General features: G+C 40.4%; 1 protein-coding gene across 1 annotated transcript in view; it reads right to left on the bottom strand.

The window, feature by feature from the left end:
• robo3 (roundabout, axon guidance receptor, homolog 3 (Drosophila)) overlaps positions 1-16,839 on the bottom strand; it is a 93,517-nt gene that overhangs the window by 24,764 nt on the left and 51,914 nt on the right. The window contains exons 7-9 of the mRNA XM_073480131.1: positions 13,308-13,432; positions 9,591-9,762; positions 3,429-3,634 (exon numbers count right to left, since the gene is read on the bottom strand). Coding sequence (XP_073336232.1) covers positions 3,429-3,634; positions 9,591-9,762; positions 13,308-13,432 — 503 coding nt within the window. The remainder of the gene's footprint in view (positions 1-3,428; positions 3,635-9,590; positions 9,763-13,307; positions 13,433-16,839) is intronic.

Raw genomic sequence — 16,839 nt, 5'->3', positions numbered from 1 at the left:
GTAATCTGTTTTCTTCTGTGCATGTGGTCCTTCTCACACTCCGGGCTTTGTTTGGGTTCTTCTGTTTCCAAACCATCACTCTCTCTTGCTTTTTTATCTACCTATCATACCCGCCACACACCCCTTACCCCAAGCCCAAATCAACTGTTTAGCAGAATGGCAGCACAAACCTCTCTTTAACCCCCCCACCAGCACCACACACACACACTTCCCGTCTGTCCAGGACGTCTTGGCACCAGTGTGGGACAGCGATAGTGTGTGTTTCTGGCAGGGATCCCAGGGTAATGGCATCTCCTCTTTGCCAGGCTACGAGGAACAAACAGACCATCTGTCCCCCTCCAGGGGCCCAGATGAAATCGACTTATTTATACTGATTATTTCAGGGTTAAATGGGTTTTATGAATGCTGATTTCATTTTTTTTCCTATCATGAAAAAGAAAGATTGTTCTCAATGTTTTGTGGTTAATGTGTTTACCGCTCTCTTTTGGAGTTAATTCATAGCAGGGCTTGCATAACTGCACGCGTAGAGATTTTCAAATTGATAAAGGAAAATAAAAGGCTTTTACTTTAAAGGTTTTGGGATTTTTTTTTTAAACTTATTTCATCACTCATCATTTCTGTCATTCAGGACAATGATCATACTATCGGATCAGATTAATAACATTAGATATTTTAATCTTTTAATCAATATCTGAGAAATAAGTGTCTAAAGTAAATCTACTTTTTCAGCTGTATCCACATTTATTTGATAATGGCAGTGATATAACTGTACATAAACTCTCCCTGTTGAAAGAAATTTTCCAGCTTTACAGCTTGAGTCTCATTTTCATAGCTCTGGCACCAGTTGTAATCACCAAGTTTATTGCTGGGATCTTGAACCACGGGTACATTGCTAGAAAGAAGTCCAACTGGGCAGAAGCTGAAGGAGAATGTAAATCTGTAAACCATAATGGATGCTTCCTACAGACAGTCTGAGTAGTCTTTTACTGTTCATCTTTATTTTTGTCTTCCACAAGTTTGCAAACCAGAGAGAGCTGTGTAAAATCTGCCTGCCTGACTGCTCCTGGTTTTTGATCCATTGGACTTCTCTTTAGCATTGTCTCCACATTCCCAGATCTCAGCAATGCACTCAGTGTGTTCAATATTATGATAACTGACAGAAACATTGGCCAAAACTACGAAAGTAATTTACCAAGTTGTGACACTCCAGAATCATCTTTTAAAACAAAAACACAAACATATATGGAATCACTATAGTGGCATGGCTCTTAGAACTTTGGTTGATCCACCACTTTGGTCCAGACTTAAATAAATGAACAACTATTGGATGGATTGCCGTCAAATTTCGAGAAGACATTCATGACACCCAAATGGTGTATTCTGATGACTCTGATGATCCTTGTTTTCATCTAGCACCACCAGAAGGTTGACATTAGTGGTTTCCAGTGAAATGTCTCGACTACTATTAACTGGATTTACATGAAACTAGAAATATTTGTGTTCACCTTTAGATTAATTGTAATCACTTTGGTGATTCCTTAAAGGAAAACATGAACAAAAACTTGGTACACATCACTTCATTTCCCACTCTTTTGGTGGCCAGATGACGAAAATGAATCATCAAAAAAAAAAAAAAAATGAGCTAAAACCAAGCCCTACCCAACTCACTGTACATCACCCATCAGAAGGAGTGTTTATTGGTCCGGCACAGCCCAGTGCATTCTGGTTGTTGTAGGTTTTCTACCTTTTGAGCAAATGTGAATATCACATTAACCCACTTATCTCCGGTCATGTAGCACCAATTTAAAACATATTAGCATCTTTCTACTGCATTGACAGCCTAGTTTTAATGCAAGGCCATCTTTCTAGTGGTGAAACACTTACAACTAACATTGCCTCCAGTGCAATGTTAAAGAAGTATTATCAGGTAACGGGTCAACTTTGGTTTATAGCCAAATACCTGGTGAACTAATGACATTCCCAACTTGAACTTTACTCAGGGTTTAGTGCTAATTAGCAAGCAAGCAACAAGCAATTGTTAATATGCTAACATGCTAAAACGTGATGTTGAACATGCTAAACCTTACGCCTGCTGAACACCAGCATGTTTGCATTGTCATTGTGAGCATGTTAGCAGATGAGCATTTAGCTCAAGGCACCACTGTGAAGCCTCACAGAGCCTCCGTCCTGTTTCTTACCATCTTTTCAGCCTATGGAGAGTTTATCTGAGATTGCAACACAGCTGCAGTGTTTCAGTGTAACTGTGGGCCTTGATTCTATATTTCACTGTCCAATTTCTGACATCAATGACAAGCAAGAAACTGAAGAGTTCGTAACAACATCTCAAATGAAATAAATGATCTCTACAAGTAATTCTGTGATCTCCTCTCTGACATCCAAAGCCATAAATACAATGTGTTGATTTGCTTCCTGTAAAACAATAAAATCAAATACCCCACCATCACTAAGGGCATGTCTGCTCACTGTGCAGAATCTGATCAAACGGAACCAAAGTCTACAGAGAACTTCTACATGGTGTATGACAGCTTAAAATGGGTTCCAAAACACATGCGCTTCCAAGTTGGTGCTCTGAACTGTCAAGTCACTCCCTTTTTATTCCCACATGACATAAATGCCGCATAAATTGTACTTCAGGCTTCTGGCTCCCAACTATTCCTCCTTCCATCCTCTCCTTTCACTCAGCCTCCTGCTCCTCCATCTCTCTCTCTCTCTCTCTCTCTCTCTCTCTCTCTCGCTCTCTCTCTCTTGTTCATCCAGTCCTCACTCGCAGTGATGTATTGAGGATTTAATTACAAGTCCCAGCGATCGTTAATCATTGAGAACCCACAATCAATTAATGTGTGAGCCTCCTCGAGTCTCGCAGAGGCTGCGGTGACCTCAGGTGCTGCTTCATACCCAGGAGGGATTTCTGGGCAGAAAGGATTTCATTAGCATGGAGTAAGACGGTGCTAACGACTGCTAATGGCCTCGAACGCTCATTATCATGGTGATCACGACTCACAGATGCGGTTTTGCTACATTCCCCACCTCTCCTCCTCTCATAAAAACTCGTCATTTGAGTCAACCGTAAAAATGTCCTCTGTTTAAGTGCTTCATACTTTCCCTGTAATTAAAACTGGTCTTTTATCGCGTGGAATTTGTTTATCTTGCGTGAACTTCATCGTGTTTGATGTGCAAATAGTGATACATGTGGATCGAGAATGCATTTTAATGAGTTCACTGGAAGGTGTGGTGCGCTGGAATGAGAAACAGTTATAAATAAGTTGAAGGTCATCAGAGAGAAGCTGTTCATTTAAATGCAAACTGACACAGGCGGAAATGAAAAGTTTATCATTCTGTGTTTTATCATGTTAAAATGAATCAAGTCTTCACAGGTCGTTTTTTCTTTAGGTCTGTTATTCAAGTACCTGCAGGTTGGTGATTTGGAAGGTGCCGTTTTCCATCAAGCTGATTCGACCGTCATTTCCCAGGATCCTCTGACCGTCTTTTTCCCACTGGATGCTGGGGATGGGGTTTCCCATGATGTGGCAGTGTAACTGAGTGGTGGAACCAGGAGCTAATGTGTGATTGGCCGGTCCCTGGCGGATGATGGGCGGGACGCGGTCCGAAGGCGCTATAGGAACAGAGAACCAATTCAGATTACTTTTTTAACTTAAAACTTATGCCCTTTATATTCTGACAAAAATCAGCTGTGATCAAAATTGAATTCTCTGTAGAGCTTCAGTATGCACAGTGCTGTTTGCCCATATTTTCTCCACTGAAATACAGAAACTCAAAAGTTACCCAAAACGCACTTTTTGACACAATAGTACACTGCACGCCAACAAATATTCAGCATCTAACTAATAGTAACTACTGAAATGTGATGATCAATTACTCTCACAGTCAACTTCATGGTAGTATTTACAGAAGTAATGAAGTCAGAATTTGGAGCAGAACCGCGACTGTAACTGCTGCTCACTATAATCTTTGCTGTAGCTATCTATGACTAGTTGTCATTAGCAAGTGGCTCAGTTGGCCATACAGCTAAGTGGCCCAATTAGCTGATGGGAGTCTACCCACACCACAACCTCGGATGACGGGGAGAGTCACCCTGGGCAACCAGGCTCATCGTCTCCCACTGGACACCAGACTGGGACTGAGCACCGCCTGAAGACTGAAGGTTGCCAGTATTAAAGACAGGGGACACAGTACGGAGATGATTTACAGCGACTCTGATCAGGACTGTGACTCTGGGGACAGGAGAGGCTTGGAGGCAGAGGAGCGAGATAGAGAGGCATCAGCAGCGGGCAAACCGAGACTGTGTTGGTGAGTTTTATTTCATTTATGTTGAGTTTGAATGAATTGTGTTAAACTATAGTTTTAATTCAGCTAAGGAGAGAAATTCTAGGTGCTGTATCGTAGGCAACTGGACTTGTTTCAGTGTCTTGAACACATTTCACCTCTCGTCCAAGAGGCTTCTTCAGTTCTAACTAACTGGAGGGGAGTTGCAGGCTTTTAAACTCTGTGTGGGAGTGTCCTTACAGAGTTGTTAAGGACATGTGTGAGCTCTGAGTTTCAGAGTCGTTAGGGCCACTTGTGGGTCGTTGACCCAACCGACCTTCAAACCAGCTAGCCAGCCCACCGTTTCTCTCCTTAGCGGGAGAAACTGCAACTCAGACAGTGAACAGTTTTATTTCTGTTCAGCAGTAAAATAGGTGTAAAAATATCCCCTTTCCTGACATTTTGTGAGCTTATCTTGTGTGATTATTAGATAAAGTAGCAAACTGGCTGCTTTTACATTTAAAACTACGGGGAGCTATCAGACTATCACCTCTTGTGGACAGGGTTAGGGTTAGGGTTAGGGTTAGCTGGCTAGCTGGTTAGCATGCTAACTTAGTAGACATTTCCAAGACATCTTTGAAATATAACATCAACTCACATTCTGTTGTTATTGTTTGTTCATTTCGTTCATGTTTTTAAACTAAAATTCTGTCCATATCTTACACATTGCCCTTTTAAGGGCAAGGTTAAATATTCCCCGCTAAACCAACCTCATGTCAAATGTACATGGTAAATGGACTGTGCTTATAAAGTCGACGTTCATCCACTCACACCCACATTCACACACTGGTGGCACACAACATGTAGGCTTCAAAACGTACATATTAAATTATCAGACCAAACTATTATATGCTTGATGTGTTTTTTAGGGTTTTCAATTACTGGCATTTTTCAGTTTGTTATCATCGCCCTGGAAGCCATTTTTACAGAGAAGGACACAAGTCACTGTTTGCTCTTTGGGTTACAAATTTCCATGTTTGCCTGTCAAAGCACAGCCTGTCCTGCCATGTGAAATGTAAAATGTCACTATGAAAGAGCATCCACTCCCAGAGGCTCCCAAGTCCACCTCTCTCTGGTCCTGCCCCAGTTCAACATGCAAATCAATGACATAGATTTTTCTCTGGCAGGACGGTGTTGATACAGTAACCTGCTGTCAGAGTGATGGACCACTTGACAGGATATTGAGTAGTACCTCAAAGCATACAGTATTTAATATTTATCATATCTGAAGGTGTCTTTTAAACACACACTTTACCTCCGAGTGACCACAGATGATTTGGGAATGAAGTCTTGGTGAATAATTGAGAGACTTAAACAGCAAACATTTCCTTTTTACTACATGCATGTAGTTCTGGCTTATACAGTATACCTTCACAGTTTTATACAATAATAACCAAAATAAAATTCTCTTTTGCTTTTCACATATACTCAATAAACTAATAATAACTTCAACATGATTCAGTCTATGCATATTCACCATTTAAATAATAATAATTTAAAAAACAAAACAGATACAAACACATTGATACACATGTTTTGGTACCAGATAAATGAATGCTAACACTGAGGGTGAATTTGCACTCAACTTTGGGAAATGAAACTATGAGACGGTTTTTATGACATCTTTTATCAGCTTGTGGAAATATAAAAATAAATAAACAGATGCTGTATGTATTGTTTTTTTGTATTGTCTTCACATCAGAGTTAAACCTTAAACACACATATGTAAATCTCTATCTGAGGCTACTGCTTATAAACCAAATTCAGCAATAAATATCCTAAAGAGTAAGCATTCTTTAACTTGACCTTTGTGCGTCCACAGCCTTCCTGAACTTGTTGGAGCCACAGACAGTCATCGCCAAGAAACTCATGGACATATATGGCTACACTCCATGTCTGTATGTCTGTATGTCTGTAAATTCAATCTTAAATGTAAACACTGTGGTATGAGTGTTGCCAACTAGCAGAGTTATGCTTAGTTTAGACAAGTCCAAATATTCCAGCACATTCATAGATGGTTGTGGACAGCAGCTGAAGACTGTTTGAAGCCCCTGTTTTTTGCCCTTTTTCCCCCTCTGTGCAGGCAGCTAGAGCTCACAAAGCCCTCGCCACCATTTCACTCACCTCCTACCGTCTGACATTTGCCTACAGACGTGGGGCTCACCTGCATTGGAATTCTGTCTTATGAAAATTTCTGATATTATCAGCTAACTGAAGCTTACTGAAATGGGGAAAGTCAACAAAGGAGTTAGTGTTGTTAGAGCTGAGCGAAATTCTTGTTTACTCCATGAATGGGAGGGGGCAGGGAGGGAAGCATATGCTGCAGCAGGGTTATTTGCATAGAACTATCACCAGTTGTCCCTTTTGATTACATCTGATAAGGACTCCTGCTGTTTGCTCATTTGGAGGAAGAATATTTTAATTTGAGACGGATTTGAAGAGTTTTCTAATTTATAATGGTGCACATGCTGGGGGAGGTTAAACCAGCAGATTGTGAGATTGTGAAATGATGAATCACATATGAAGCTGAAAATGTTAAGTATAAAGATTAGTTAAGAAATTGTTGTTGATTAGATTAGGAATATATGTTTTTATTTTGATATGTTTACTTATCCACTGAAGAGGACAACTTCAAATGTATGCACAGTGTATTTTCTTGACTGTTGGTCTCTTTGTTTTTTTCACTTCATCCAGCTAACAGGGGAAAAGGCTTCGAAATGTTCCTTTGGCTTAATGAGTAGCAAATGCTGAGGATATTTTTCAGCTGATAAAGACAAATGTTTCTCTCACACAAATGCCTAAAATTACCATGTCAATGTTTCCTTTAGTTCATTACTAAAAAATGACAATAATCTGCCAAACAGAGGTCAGACACTACACTTCAATGCAGTTTAAAGATGCAATTTTTCAAACATCTTTGTGTAGAAATGAACACAAAGTGAATTTTTCTTCTCTTTCTTTTTTAGATGACATACACAGTAGGGGTGTGCACTCCTTCCTGATAAGACAATCTGATACGCATCTAGATACAGGGGCTCTGAAACGATTCAGACATGATACATTTTTAATAAAGGACGATTTGGTGCGATATGATGTGATACAATGCAATCTAATAACCTACAGTTCCTCACATTGTTTCATGTGGTCATTCATTTTCCATTATAAATTTAAATAAGCTATTTCTATTAAAGTGACAGTACTTTCATGAGGTATATCAGTATATCTGATATACATAAAAGACCAGGGATCCCCAAGTACTTTTGTTATTTTATGGCATGGGGGAAAAATGGAAGACAAATGTCATTTTAAAACCACACTAAGGGCAGCAATGACAATAATGTCACTAATGTCCACATTAGTATTGTCTTCTATTCACTGGTTGTTGCTAATCATGATTGTGATAAATACTTTTGCAATAGACACAAACAAAAAAGACTTGCTGCATTAACATACATTTTGACATTGTGAATATAAACTGTCTCACGCGGTCAGGCCCAGGTGCCTCACTTGGGCAGTTAGGGAGGAGAAAGATGAAATTATTACTTTATGATCACCTCAGACCTCGCAGAGTTGCGGCAGGAGAAACTGTCTAATATTGGTGCCTTTGGTTTGTGTTTTCTTGCTCGTGCAGGCCATACTAGCATCCACATAATAACTCTATGTTGCCCACACGTCTCTCCAGGTGAGTGTTATCAATGTTTCCCCTGCTGGCCCCGCCCGCAAGTTGCTGCTCGGACCATAGACTTTACATTGTGATGATGTCACAGATCTTTAAATCATTTTCCTCAGCTTATTGGATGTTGAAGTTTTATACATATACAACCTCCATGGATCACAAATTCATAATAGAAAGAGTCATAAATTGACCTTGATTGTGCAATTTTTCACTGCAATACCGCTACTGGCTACCATGCCAGATTGGAAGCAAGGCTGAGCGGCACCCTCTGGGGCCTGTGTCAGCGCTGTCGGACATGTTGTTTTTGTTTATCCCTCACAAGCATGGATCCTATAGCAACGGAGCATGGCGCTAACGTAACTCTAGTAAAAGTAACACGACTGTCTTGCTCTGAACTTTAACCCTAAACAAGATGTGGAGACATTGTGCAGAGTTAGCAAATCCACAGAAAGAGCGTCAGGCTTTGAAGCCAAAAGTCCACAATGCAGAAGATCAGGGTAATTTTATAGCTAGGGAAGTCAAGACATTTTGGCTCAATGCGCTACCGAGTATCCTTCATAGGAATGAATGGGGCTTCACCTTAAACACTTAGTCCAGGTTTAATGTAACATCCTTGAGAATTAGCAGCTAAGCTAAGCCTCAGTCAACCGGTTATTAACTTTAAAATCGGGCCATCATTGAATTCATAGTACATTTATATATTGATTCAGAGCCAGCACATCTCTAATGTTAAAAAACAATTCCTGATTCATATTGGTGGATCTTTACACCCCTAATACAAAGTCAATGCAAAGATGCGAATAGACGTGAATTCACGTCAGAAGAGAGTGCAGAGGGTGCAGAGCCAGACCTTCTGGAGGAATAAACATCCATGATCAGATTCTGCTCTGATCCAGAGCTGCTTACTGATGAGAGGACAGCTCAGGGATTACTTTTAACTTTTGGGATTTAAAAACCAGATTTATGTACTTTATGCTGACTGCTAACTGGAGGGAAAATGTACTTTATTTTATGAACTTACAGAGGAGGTGGGAAAAATAGGAGAGGAAACTGTCTCTGGTGAGTGCTGAGTTCATGGAGAGGCTAAACTGAATTCAAACACACACACACACACACCTTAGGATCCTGCCATTGCTCGCTATCTTACGGCTAATGAACAGTTAAGTAATCTGGCTGTTTGGGCCGAATAAACACCCGCGCTAGCAATAAACACAAATTATCCCGTGATCTGACTCTCGTGAGTGATGGAGGTGAAGAGATTCTTAATCTCAATGAGGCTCTTCTCCTGGTTAAATACAGTTCTATATTTGGACCAAACTCGGAATCCAATAAAGGCGGATATACAAGATATGTGAGAATTTTAAGAGTGGACGCCAAAAGCCAAGTACCAACCACACTAGGTATGAACCACAGAGAGGAAATATTAAAGCAGTCAAGCAGTTTTTTACTCTCTATAAATATTGCAGCAAACAATCACTGTATTTTTAATGTGATCGCTGTTTATTGCTCCTCCAGTCACAGGCTACTGTACTCACACACCCTGTCTGCCTGTTGGTGTGTTTACACTCACCACTTTCCACCTCCAGCAGGGCTTTAGTCAGGATGCTGCCGGCTACACTGATGGCCTGGCAGATGTAAAAGCCAGAGTCTTCTACTTGGACGTCCATGATGGTCAGCTCTCCGCTCAGCGACACAGAGAAACGACCCGCCTGTGACGGCTCTTGGATGGGGAACAGCAAGATCTGAAGAAGAAAAACATCACGAGGATTAGTCTCCTTATTTAGCTTATTCATAATCATTTACTCATTCCAAAGCTCAACATACATTCCTTGATTCAGTGTGTAATTAAAAGCAATTTGACATAAAGTCAACAATTCATTCATTTAACTGTGTTAACATTTTTGTGTCATGAAACCCTCAAGCTACAACAAAAAGGAAGTTATGTCAATGCCAGACATACGTTGTTCCACTTTAAACTTGAATAAGAATTCTGCAGCCATACACAACGTTCACTTATAAATGCAGCTCTCTTCAATGTTCTTAAGATACGGCTTGTTGACATTTTCATTTAGACAAAGACAAGATACTTTGGGTCACTTGAAAATAACAAAGCAGAAGACATGGAGTGTGGTTGCTTAAATAGCAATATTTGAATGTCGATGGAAAGAGCGCACAGTGAGACAGTGGAAAGATAGATGAACTAAGATCTGTTATTCAAATGACAGAACTGAGTTCCCCTTTCTGCATTTTGAAAAACAACTTGGAACATTTTGTGCAGGTGACTGTGTGTGTCCTCGAACTGAGAAACTTTAAACAACATTAAACAAATGAAATGCAGTAACAGAAAAAAAAATCAAAAAAATCAATGGAGTAACAGCAGCAGAGAGGATGAACATTTGCAAACAGTGGTTTTCCATTTAAAGACTCAGACTGGGTTGCTGCAAAGATGCAACAAATCATGGCAGGTAAAAAGTAATTTCAGTATCTGCTCTCAAGAAAGCAAATGGTGCCTGTGACCAGTCTCTTTCATTACATCTTCATCATGCACACCCTCAGCTGCTACTTTTATTCAGTGAGTCAGGAGAAATAGTTTCAGGGCTTTGCTCAGGGGCATTTCAACAGGTTAGTCCAAACACACACCTTCTCCAACCACAGACCTGAACAATTAAAATCAACCTGTTGGATGCCAACTGTTAGCAGTGATATTTGACCCTTTTACAAGCAGAACCATTCATCTGTAGCCTGAAAGCAATTTACAGCCAGCCTTGTACAAATATTTTATTGGCTTCTGCTTTCTAATGCAATACAATGTTAACAAAAGTGTCTTTTTTTCCACAACTTTATCTCTGATCTTCTCTGTCAGTATAAAATAACTGTACATTTCCTGGATATATCTCTGAAAACGCCACTATTCACAACAGGCTTCCCACATGCTTCCTCTCCTCCTCCCCTTCCTCCATGCTTTCTCCTCTTTATCTCTCTCCTCCACTCTTGTTCTCCCTCTCCCACACACATTCTCCAGGCCTCCTCCAATCTCACTCTTCCCCCTCTAATCTGTACCTGGGAGCCATGCTAGAGGCACCCACGCACTCCCATCAGGCCTTTCAGTGCATTCCAACCAGCTGCATTGCTTATCATAAGCTGGCCCTTCTCACACACATACTTATGCATGCACAAAACCCACATGCACAGACACTTTTGAAGACACGCAGGTCTGTGCAGACTCACACTTTGGTGAATTACACTGATGGGAAAATGAGGTGTGTATGAATGTGTGGCTAAGTGTGGTGTGTGTGTGTGTGTTTGTGAGTCACCCTGGCACATAACGAGAGCACAGAGTGGTAAAACAAAGGATGACGGTTAAGAACATGACAGTGAGCGGAGATGCAGTCTCTCTCTTAAGCACAGTATCAGAGTGGCCTGTAAAGAAACTACTTGCAACTAGCATAAACAACATTAAAAGAAGTTACCTTAGGGTGCTTTCTTGATTTTGATGAATATGGGAATCTGTCAGTGTTTTAAAATGTAAAAATGAGTGAGATTGGCTAAAAAAACCTCCCCCCCAGCATTTCCAAGTGGTAGTATTGTCTGTGCTGCTGTCGTGAAGACAACTGGATTGCTTTCCATTTTCCTCCGAGTACCAACCATCAACATCATAGGAAAAACCTGAGTTCATTCATTCATTTAGTCTATAATGGAGATGTGATAGTAGACAGAAATGGTGCTTGGCTGCTAGCCTAACTGGATCACCAGTCAGCCTTCATTTTCCCAGGAGATTTCATACCTGGTGGCAGACAGAATCACATAGTGAAAGTGGAGTTTATAGGGAACCAATCTTTATGCCAATAGGGTCATAATTCTATGTGCATTATGATGTGCGATCAACATTAACTTCACAATAATGCGTTACTGTAGAGGTCCAATTTGTAATATATGTAATTGTTCAATCTCATTCCCAACTTGTTCAAAACTGACACTTTGAGTTGATAGGTCGGGCAAGCCACCAATCCGACGTATTGGATGTCAAAAAAAAAGCAAAAAAAAGCAAAAAACATTCTAATTTGGTTTAGGAAATAAAAAATGTAGTTTAACACATACAGTAATTGTTTCATAGCAAACATCGTAGCAAAGGTTGAGCTGGGTTTACATTTTCTTCTTTAACTTGAGCGAGCTAGTCTTCCTTCATGCTGTGCTGCTGATGTTGACGCATGAGTTTTGTTTACTTCAAACTACATATATTATTATGTTATATATAAATGATATATTTTCCACAGTAATATGGAACACAGTTTCCACATCAGGCACTAAAACCCCACATACAGAACATGTTTCAAGAAGGGCTTAACTGTTTTACATTCCCAAGTTCCCTCCCTTATGTCTCTTATTATGTTCTATGCTATATGTTAAATAAAGACTCTGTGTTAACTACTCTTGCTAATATTTTGGCCAGGTCTGTTTTGTGAAACTGATGATGTATCTCAAGAGACTTTCTAGATAAAGAAAAGTTAAATAAAATACATACAGAAATGAGAAGTATTTTAGTACTTTGGTGACCACAAATGAACCAATTGTAACTTTTAAAAGCAGTTAAATGAATATATTTGTGAGGGAAACTGTTAAAAAATACAGAGTATTGTTATCATACTATTTAAAGCAACAAAATGTAACATCTCAGGGAAAGACACTTGATTATTGAGTTTAATACCCAGATTGTCATGTGGTTGTAGACCAATCAAATCCCTGTACTGGCAGTGAGGTTACTGTTGGATGTAGCTGACACCATATTTGGTCCACACCCTGATGAAGGCCACAGGCTGACACATTTTTTTAAAGTTGTTCTGTACTAGAATGTTGCTGGTGCTTAGATACTTTGAGATTGACTTCCTTCTTCTTGCACCATGTAGATAGGTGAAGGTGTGTTAAAACCACTATATTACCTTAACTGCACCATAGAAAAACACATAGTAGAAAGCACAGAAAACAACTGACAACCACCGTTAAAAGGTTTTATATAGTACATTCCGTTTGTATTATTAGAATTTACCAGAGCTTCACTGTTCTTACTTCTATGTACGCAACAGTACAGAAACTTGTATCACCAGTGGGAGCCCAGTTACCCACCGGCTCTCCCTGCCACTCAAACACCATTCTCCAATACACCTACTGTCAACCACAAATTGACCGTGAAACCCTGATGGATGCTTCAGAGGGAAGAATGGTGTCATCCACTATGAAACAGAAGGAGTCTCACAGCTGACTTTAATACATGTCACAGGAAGTTTCATACCTGGCTGCCTTCTTTTTGCCAAAAGACGGCAGGTGGAGGGTTTCCTTTGGTGCCACAGAGGAAGGTTATGGTGCGACCCGGAGCTGTGATCTGGTCCCGCGGCCGAACTACTATCTGAGGGGGCACTGCAACACAGAGAATAGAGAGATATGGTTTTCAGGGCACAATAGAAATAAAATCTGTGTGCGTCATTCTCTGTGTGGTCAGTGTGTGTTGAGTGTGCTTAATACAGTGAGAATGTGCCAGCAGTAGCATTGAGAGCATTAAGCCGTGACAGACCACCAGTGATGACAGCAGCTCATACCTGACAACTCTCCCACTCAGGCGCTCCCTGTCTCTTTATCTCTCTCACACACACATACACACACACGCAGACACACACAGCCAGAGACACACAATCACTTCATTTTTGTCTTTTTCGATCATCATGAGTGTCTGTCTGACTGCCTCAACAGTGAAAAACACTTTCAGCGAAGGCCAAAGTGGAACAAACTTTAAAACAAAGTATGAAGCTTTCTTGATGCAGATGCAACAAAGTCAAGAGAACTTTCTCTACCAAGCACAGTGAATTAACATTTTTTAATTAACTTTCTTAGTAAACATAGTTCATTGTGCAGAAGGCAGGTCAGCAGCCTTGTGGCAGCTGATAAATCCTGATAAATCACCCTGCTGTCTCTACCATCAGCTGCTACTTGCTTTCAACCCTCTGTTAACTATGAACAACATCCATTATGTCCTAATATTCAGTCGAGGTCACTAACCAATTACTCTTTATTAAACATTTCCAACATAATGAGGATTTTGTGTCTAAAGAGTAAGGAGTAACAGACAAGGCAAGAGGGGGAAAACAGTTAAACCAGACAATGAAATTCATTATTTGGTTTCATATGCAAAAGATTTCAATTCACTGATATCTTGAGGCTACTCGGAGACTGAACGGAATCCCTTAAGTATCACATAGTTTGAGCAAAAAAACAAATACTGAGGCAGCATTCACCACACACTCGCACACAGAGGGTCATGGCTGTGAAATGCTTAGTTAAAATCATTATGTCAAAAACAAGGCTCAGAACTAATATGACTATGGCAAAAAAGCAATTATAAAATATTGAGCTTTTCCTTTAGTATAATATTAGTACATTAGTGTCCACGGCCTGTGCAGTGTTTGCTTTTTGCCTCCACTTTCAGGATTGTAGAGACTCAGGATCGTTGCCTGCATTCTGACCAGAAGGAACCAGGGAACTTAGTTTATCTTGGATAAATCCAAGTGGCAAAGAAGAGGTTGAACTTTCAAATGGTTCAGGAACTATGGGGGCAGGATTTGTGGAGGGCTGAATGTCACTGATTGGTCAAACACAAGCCAATCAGCTTATTAAACTTTTTTTTTCACAAAACAGGGAAGTACTGGGCGCAACTAGCATCAGTATTAGAGCAAGTAACATTTATTAAAGATCCCACATTGTAGAAAGTGAGATTTCCATGTACTTGTTGATTATAAAGAAAGTATATGTGCTATATAGATACTGTGAAAGTTTCAAAATGCTCAATCCATGGAAAAATTCGCAAAGCTCATACACAAGACATGTGCCTTTAAACGAGCCACCAGGACTTTAAGGTTGTGATGTCACAACTAAACATTCACCGCCCTCAGCCACGGCCCCAGCATGGCCGTGTTTGCAAAAACACCTGCAGAGCTGATGTAGAAACATGGTGGGTGATTCCTGCTCAGGCCTGTGACAGACCAATCGGAAAAGATTATGCTTTTTAGGAGGGGGCTTTAAAGAGACAGGCACTACAACAGAGTGTTCAGACAGAGGGTGAATAGAGGTGCTGCAGCAAACAGTATGAGAAAAAATGTGTTTTTTGAACAATAAAGCATGTAAATATTTTCTGGTAGACCCTGAAAATGACCTTAATATGGGACCTTTAAAGTAAAAAACAATGTTGTTGACTTCCAGACTAGTTTTAAGAAGCAGCCAGATAGAAAATAAATAGATCCTCGGTAACCTTGATTTGTTCGTCTTTGATTGATGAAGCCTGCTACAGCTTATTGGTTAAGCTATAGGCCATGACAATCAATCTCCTATGTTTGGATGGAGAGTCTATCAAAAAGGCCGGCTTGGAACCCACAGGAGCCTAAATTCAGGTTTGTGGGTCACCTTTCTGATCCTTGGCACCAAGCTAATCAGATGCCTTTGAACAAAGATGGAGGGCAGGAGAGAAAGTCTGTGATTGTGTCTTCACACACACATGCATGCGCGCGCGCACACACACACACAGACACACACACACCTCTTTGATTTCTATTGATTCTGTAGCAAGTGACAGGCCTTCCTGCGCAGAGGGGGGTGTGAATGCATAATGATGCCCTCCACCAGTCTTAATTGATTTCTCGTCTTCCCACCTGATCTCTTGCTTCTCTTTCATTCTCTGTCTCAATTAGCATTGAGAGAAACCAAAAGAAAAAAAGAGAGAGAGGTGGAGAACCTTGCTGAAGAGTAGAAAGACAAACAGAAAAAAACACTTTGCAGTCTCAGTGAAAGTGACAAAAGAAACAGGCAACTTTCCATCCACACTTACTTTGGTGATATTTTAATTTGTCCAAAGAAAAAAACACCTGAATGAAGACACCAAACGATCTGAACAATGAAAAGTCATAATGCACCTTAACATATACTGTTGAGGGTCTGAGGGTTTCTTTCATATAATATGCAATGTCATTAAGTATATAATGCCAACGTTGATTTAAACATGCAAAAAAAAAACAAACAAACATGGGTGTAAAGCCCAGTCCCCTGGATAAAATGTTGGCAGTTTACATGTTTATGACCTGACTGTCATATCTGGAGGTAGAGGGGATGGTGGTGGAGTTGCAGGCAAAAAGGCTGTCAAGCCAGTGACCACAGTTCAAGACTTTTAAAATTTTTTAGTGAGAAACTACGGATATTTGGACAATTTTAAGGAGACCTTGGGATAATTTCCAGCCATGTTTGTGGCAACAAAAAAACAATATTTGAGACATCTCCAACTGTGTTTGTGGCCACCAAAGCAGGCATTTTAAGCCAAAACATGATCTTTTCCTAACCCTAACCAAGTGTTTTTTGTGACTTAACCTAGAGCATAAGCATAGCGTCCTCACAAGGTAAAATTCTAAATTGAACCTTGAGAGCTTAAATGAGAAGTGTTGAGTAAGAACACCAGGCCAGCATTTAAAGCAGATGAGTGTGATGAACTGAATTTTCTCTGACATGAAATGTCGGTGCATGGTCTGGATTCAGAATCACTGACTGCCTAATTTCTTGCCTCCCATTTTGTGACTTGTAATCGCTCACCTCAGATGAGTGCGCAGGCTTAATTTCATGTCCTGCATACACAATTTATTCCCCACCTGGGGAATTACCCTGCCCTTTGCTATACTAAAGACTGCTTCCACCGTGGCCCCCCCAAACACAGCAGGAGGGTATCCATGTGTCAGCCACAGGATAAATCACAGCTAAGGGGACTTTGGTTGAGGTAGGCAGGGTCATGTCCC

Source organism: Pagrus major, chromosome 13 (assembly GCF_040436345.1).
Source record: "Pagrus major chromosome 13, Pma_NU_1.0".
NCBI classification, from domain to species: domain Eukaryota; kingdom Metazoa; phylum Chordata; class Actinopteri; order Spariformes; family Sparidae; genus Pagrus; species Pagrus major.
Note: the sequence above shows the minus strand (reverse complement) of the source record. Positions and strands in the feature narration are given on the sequence as shown.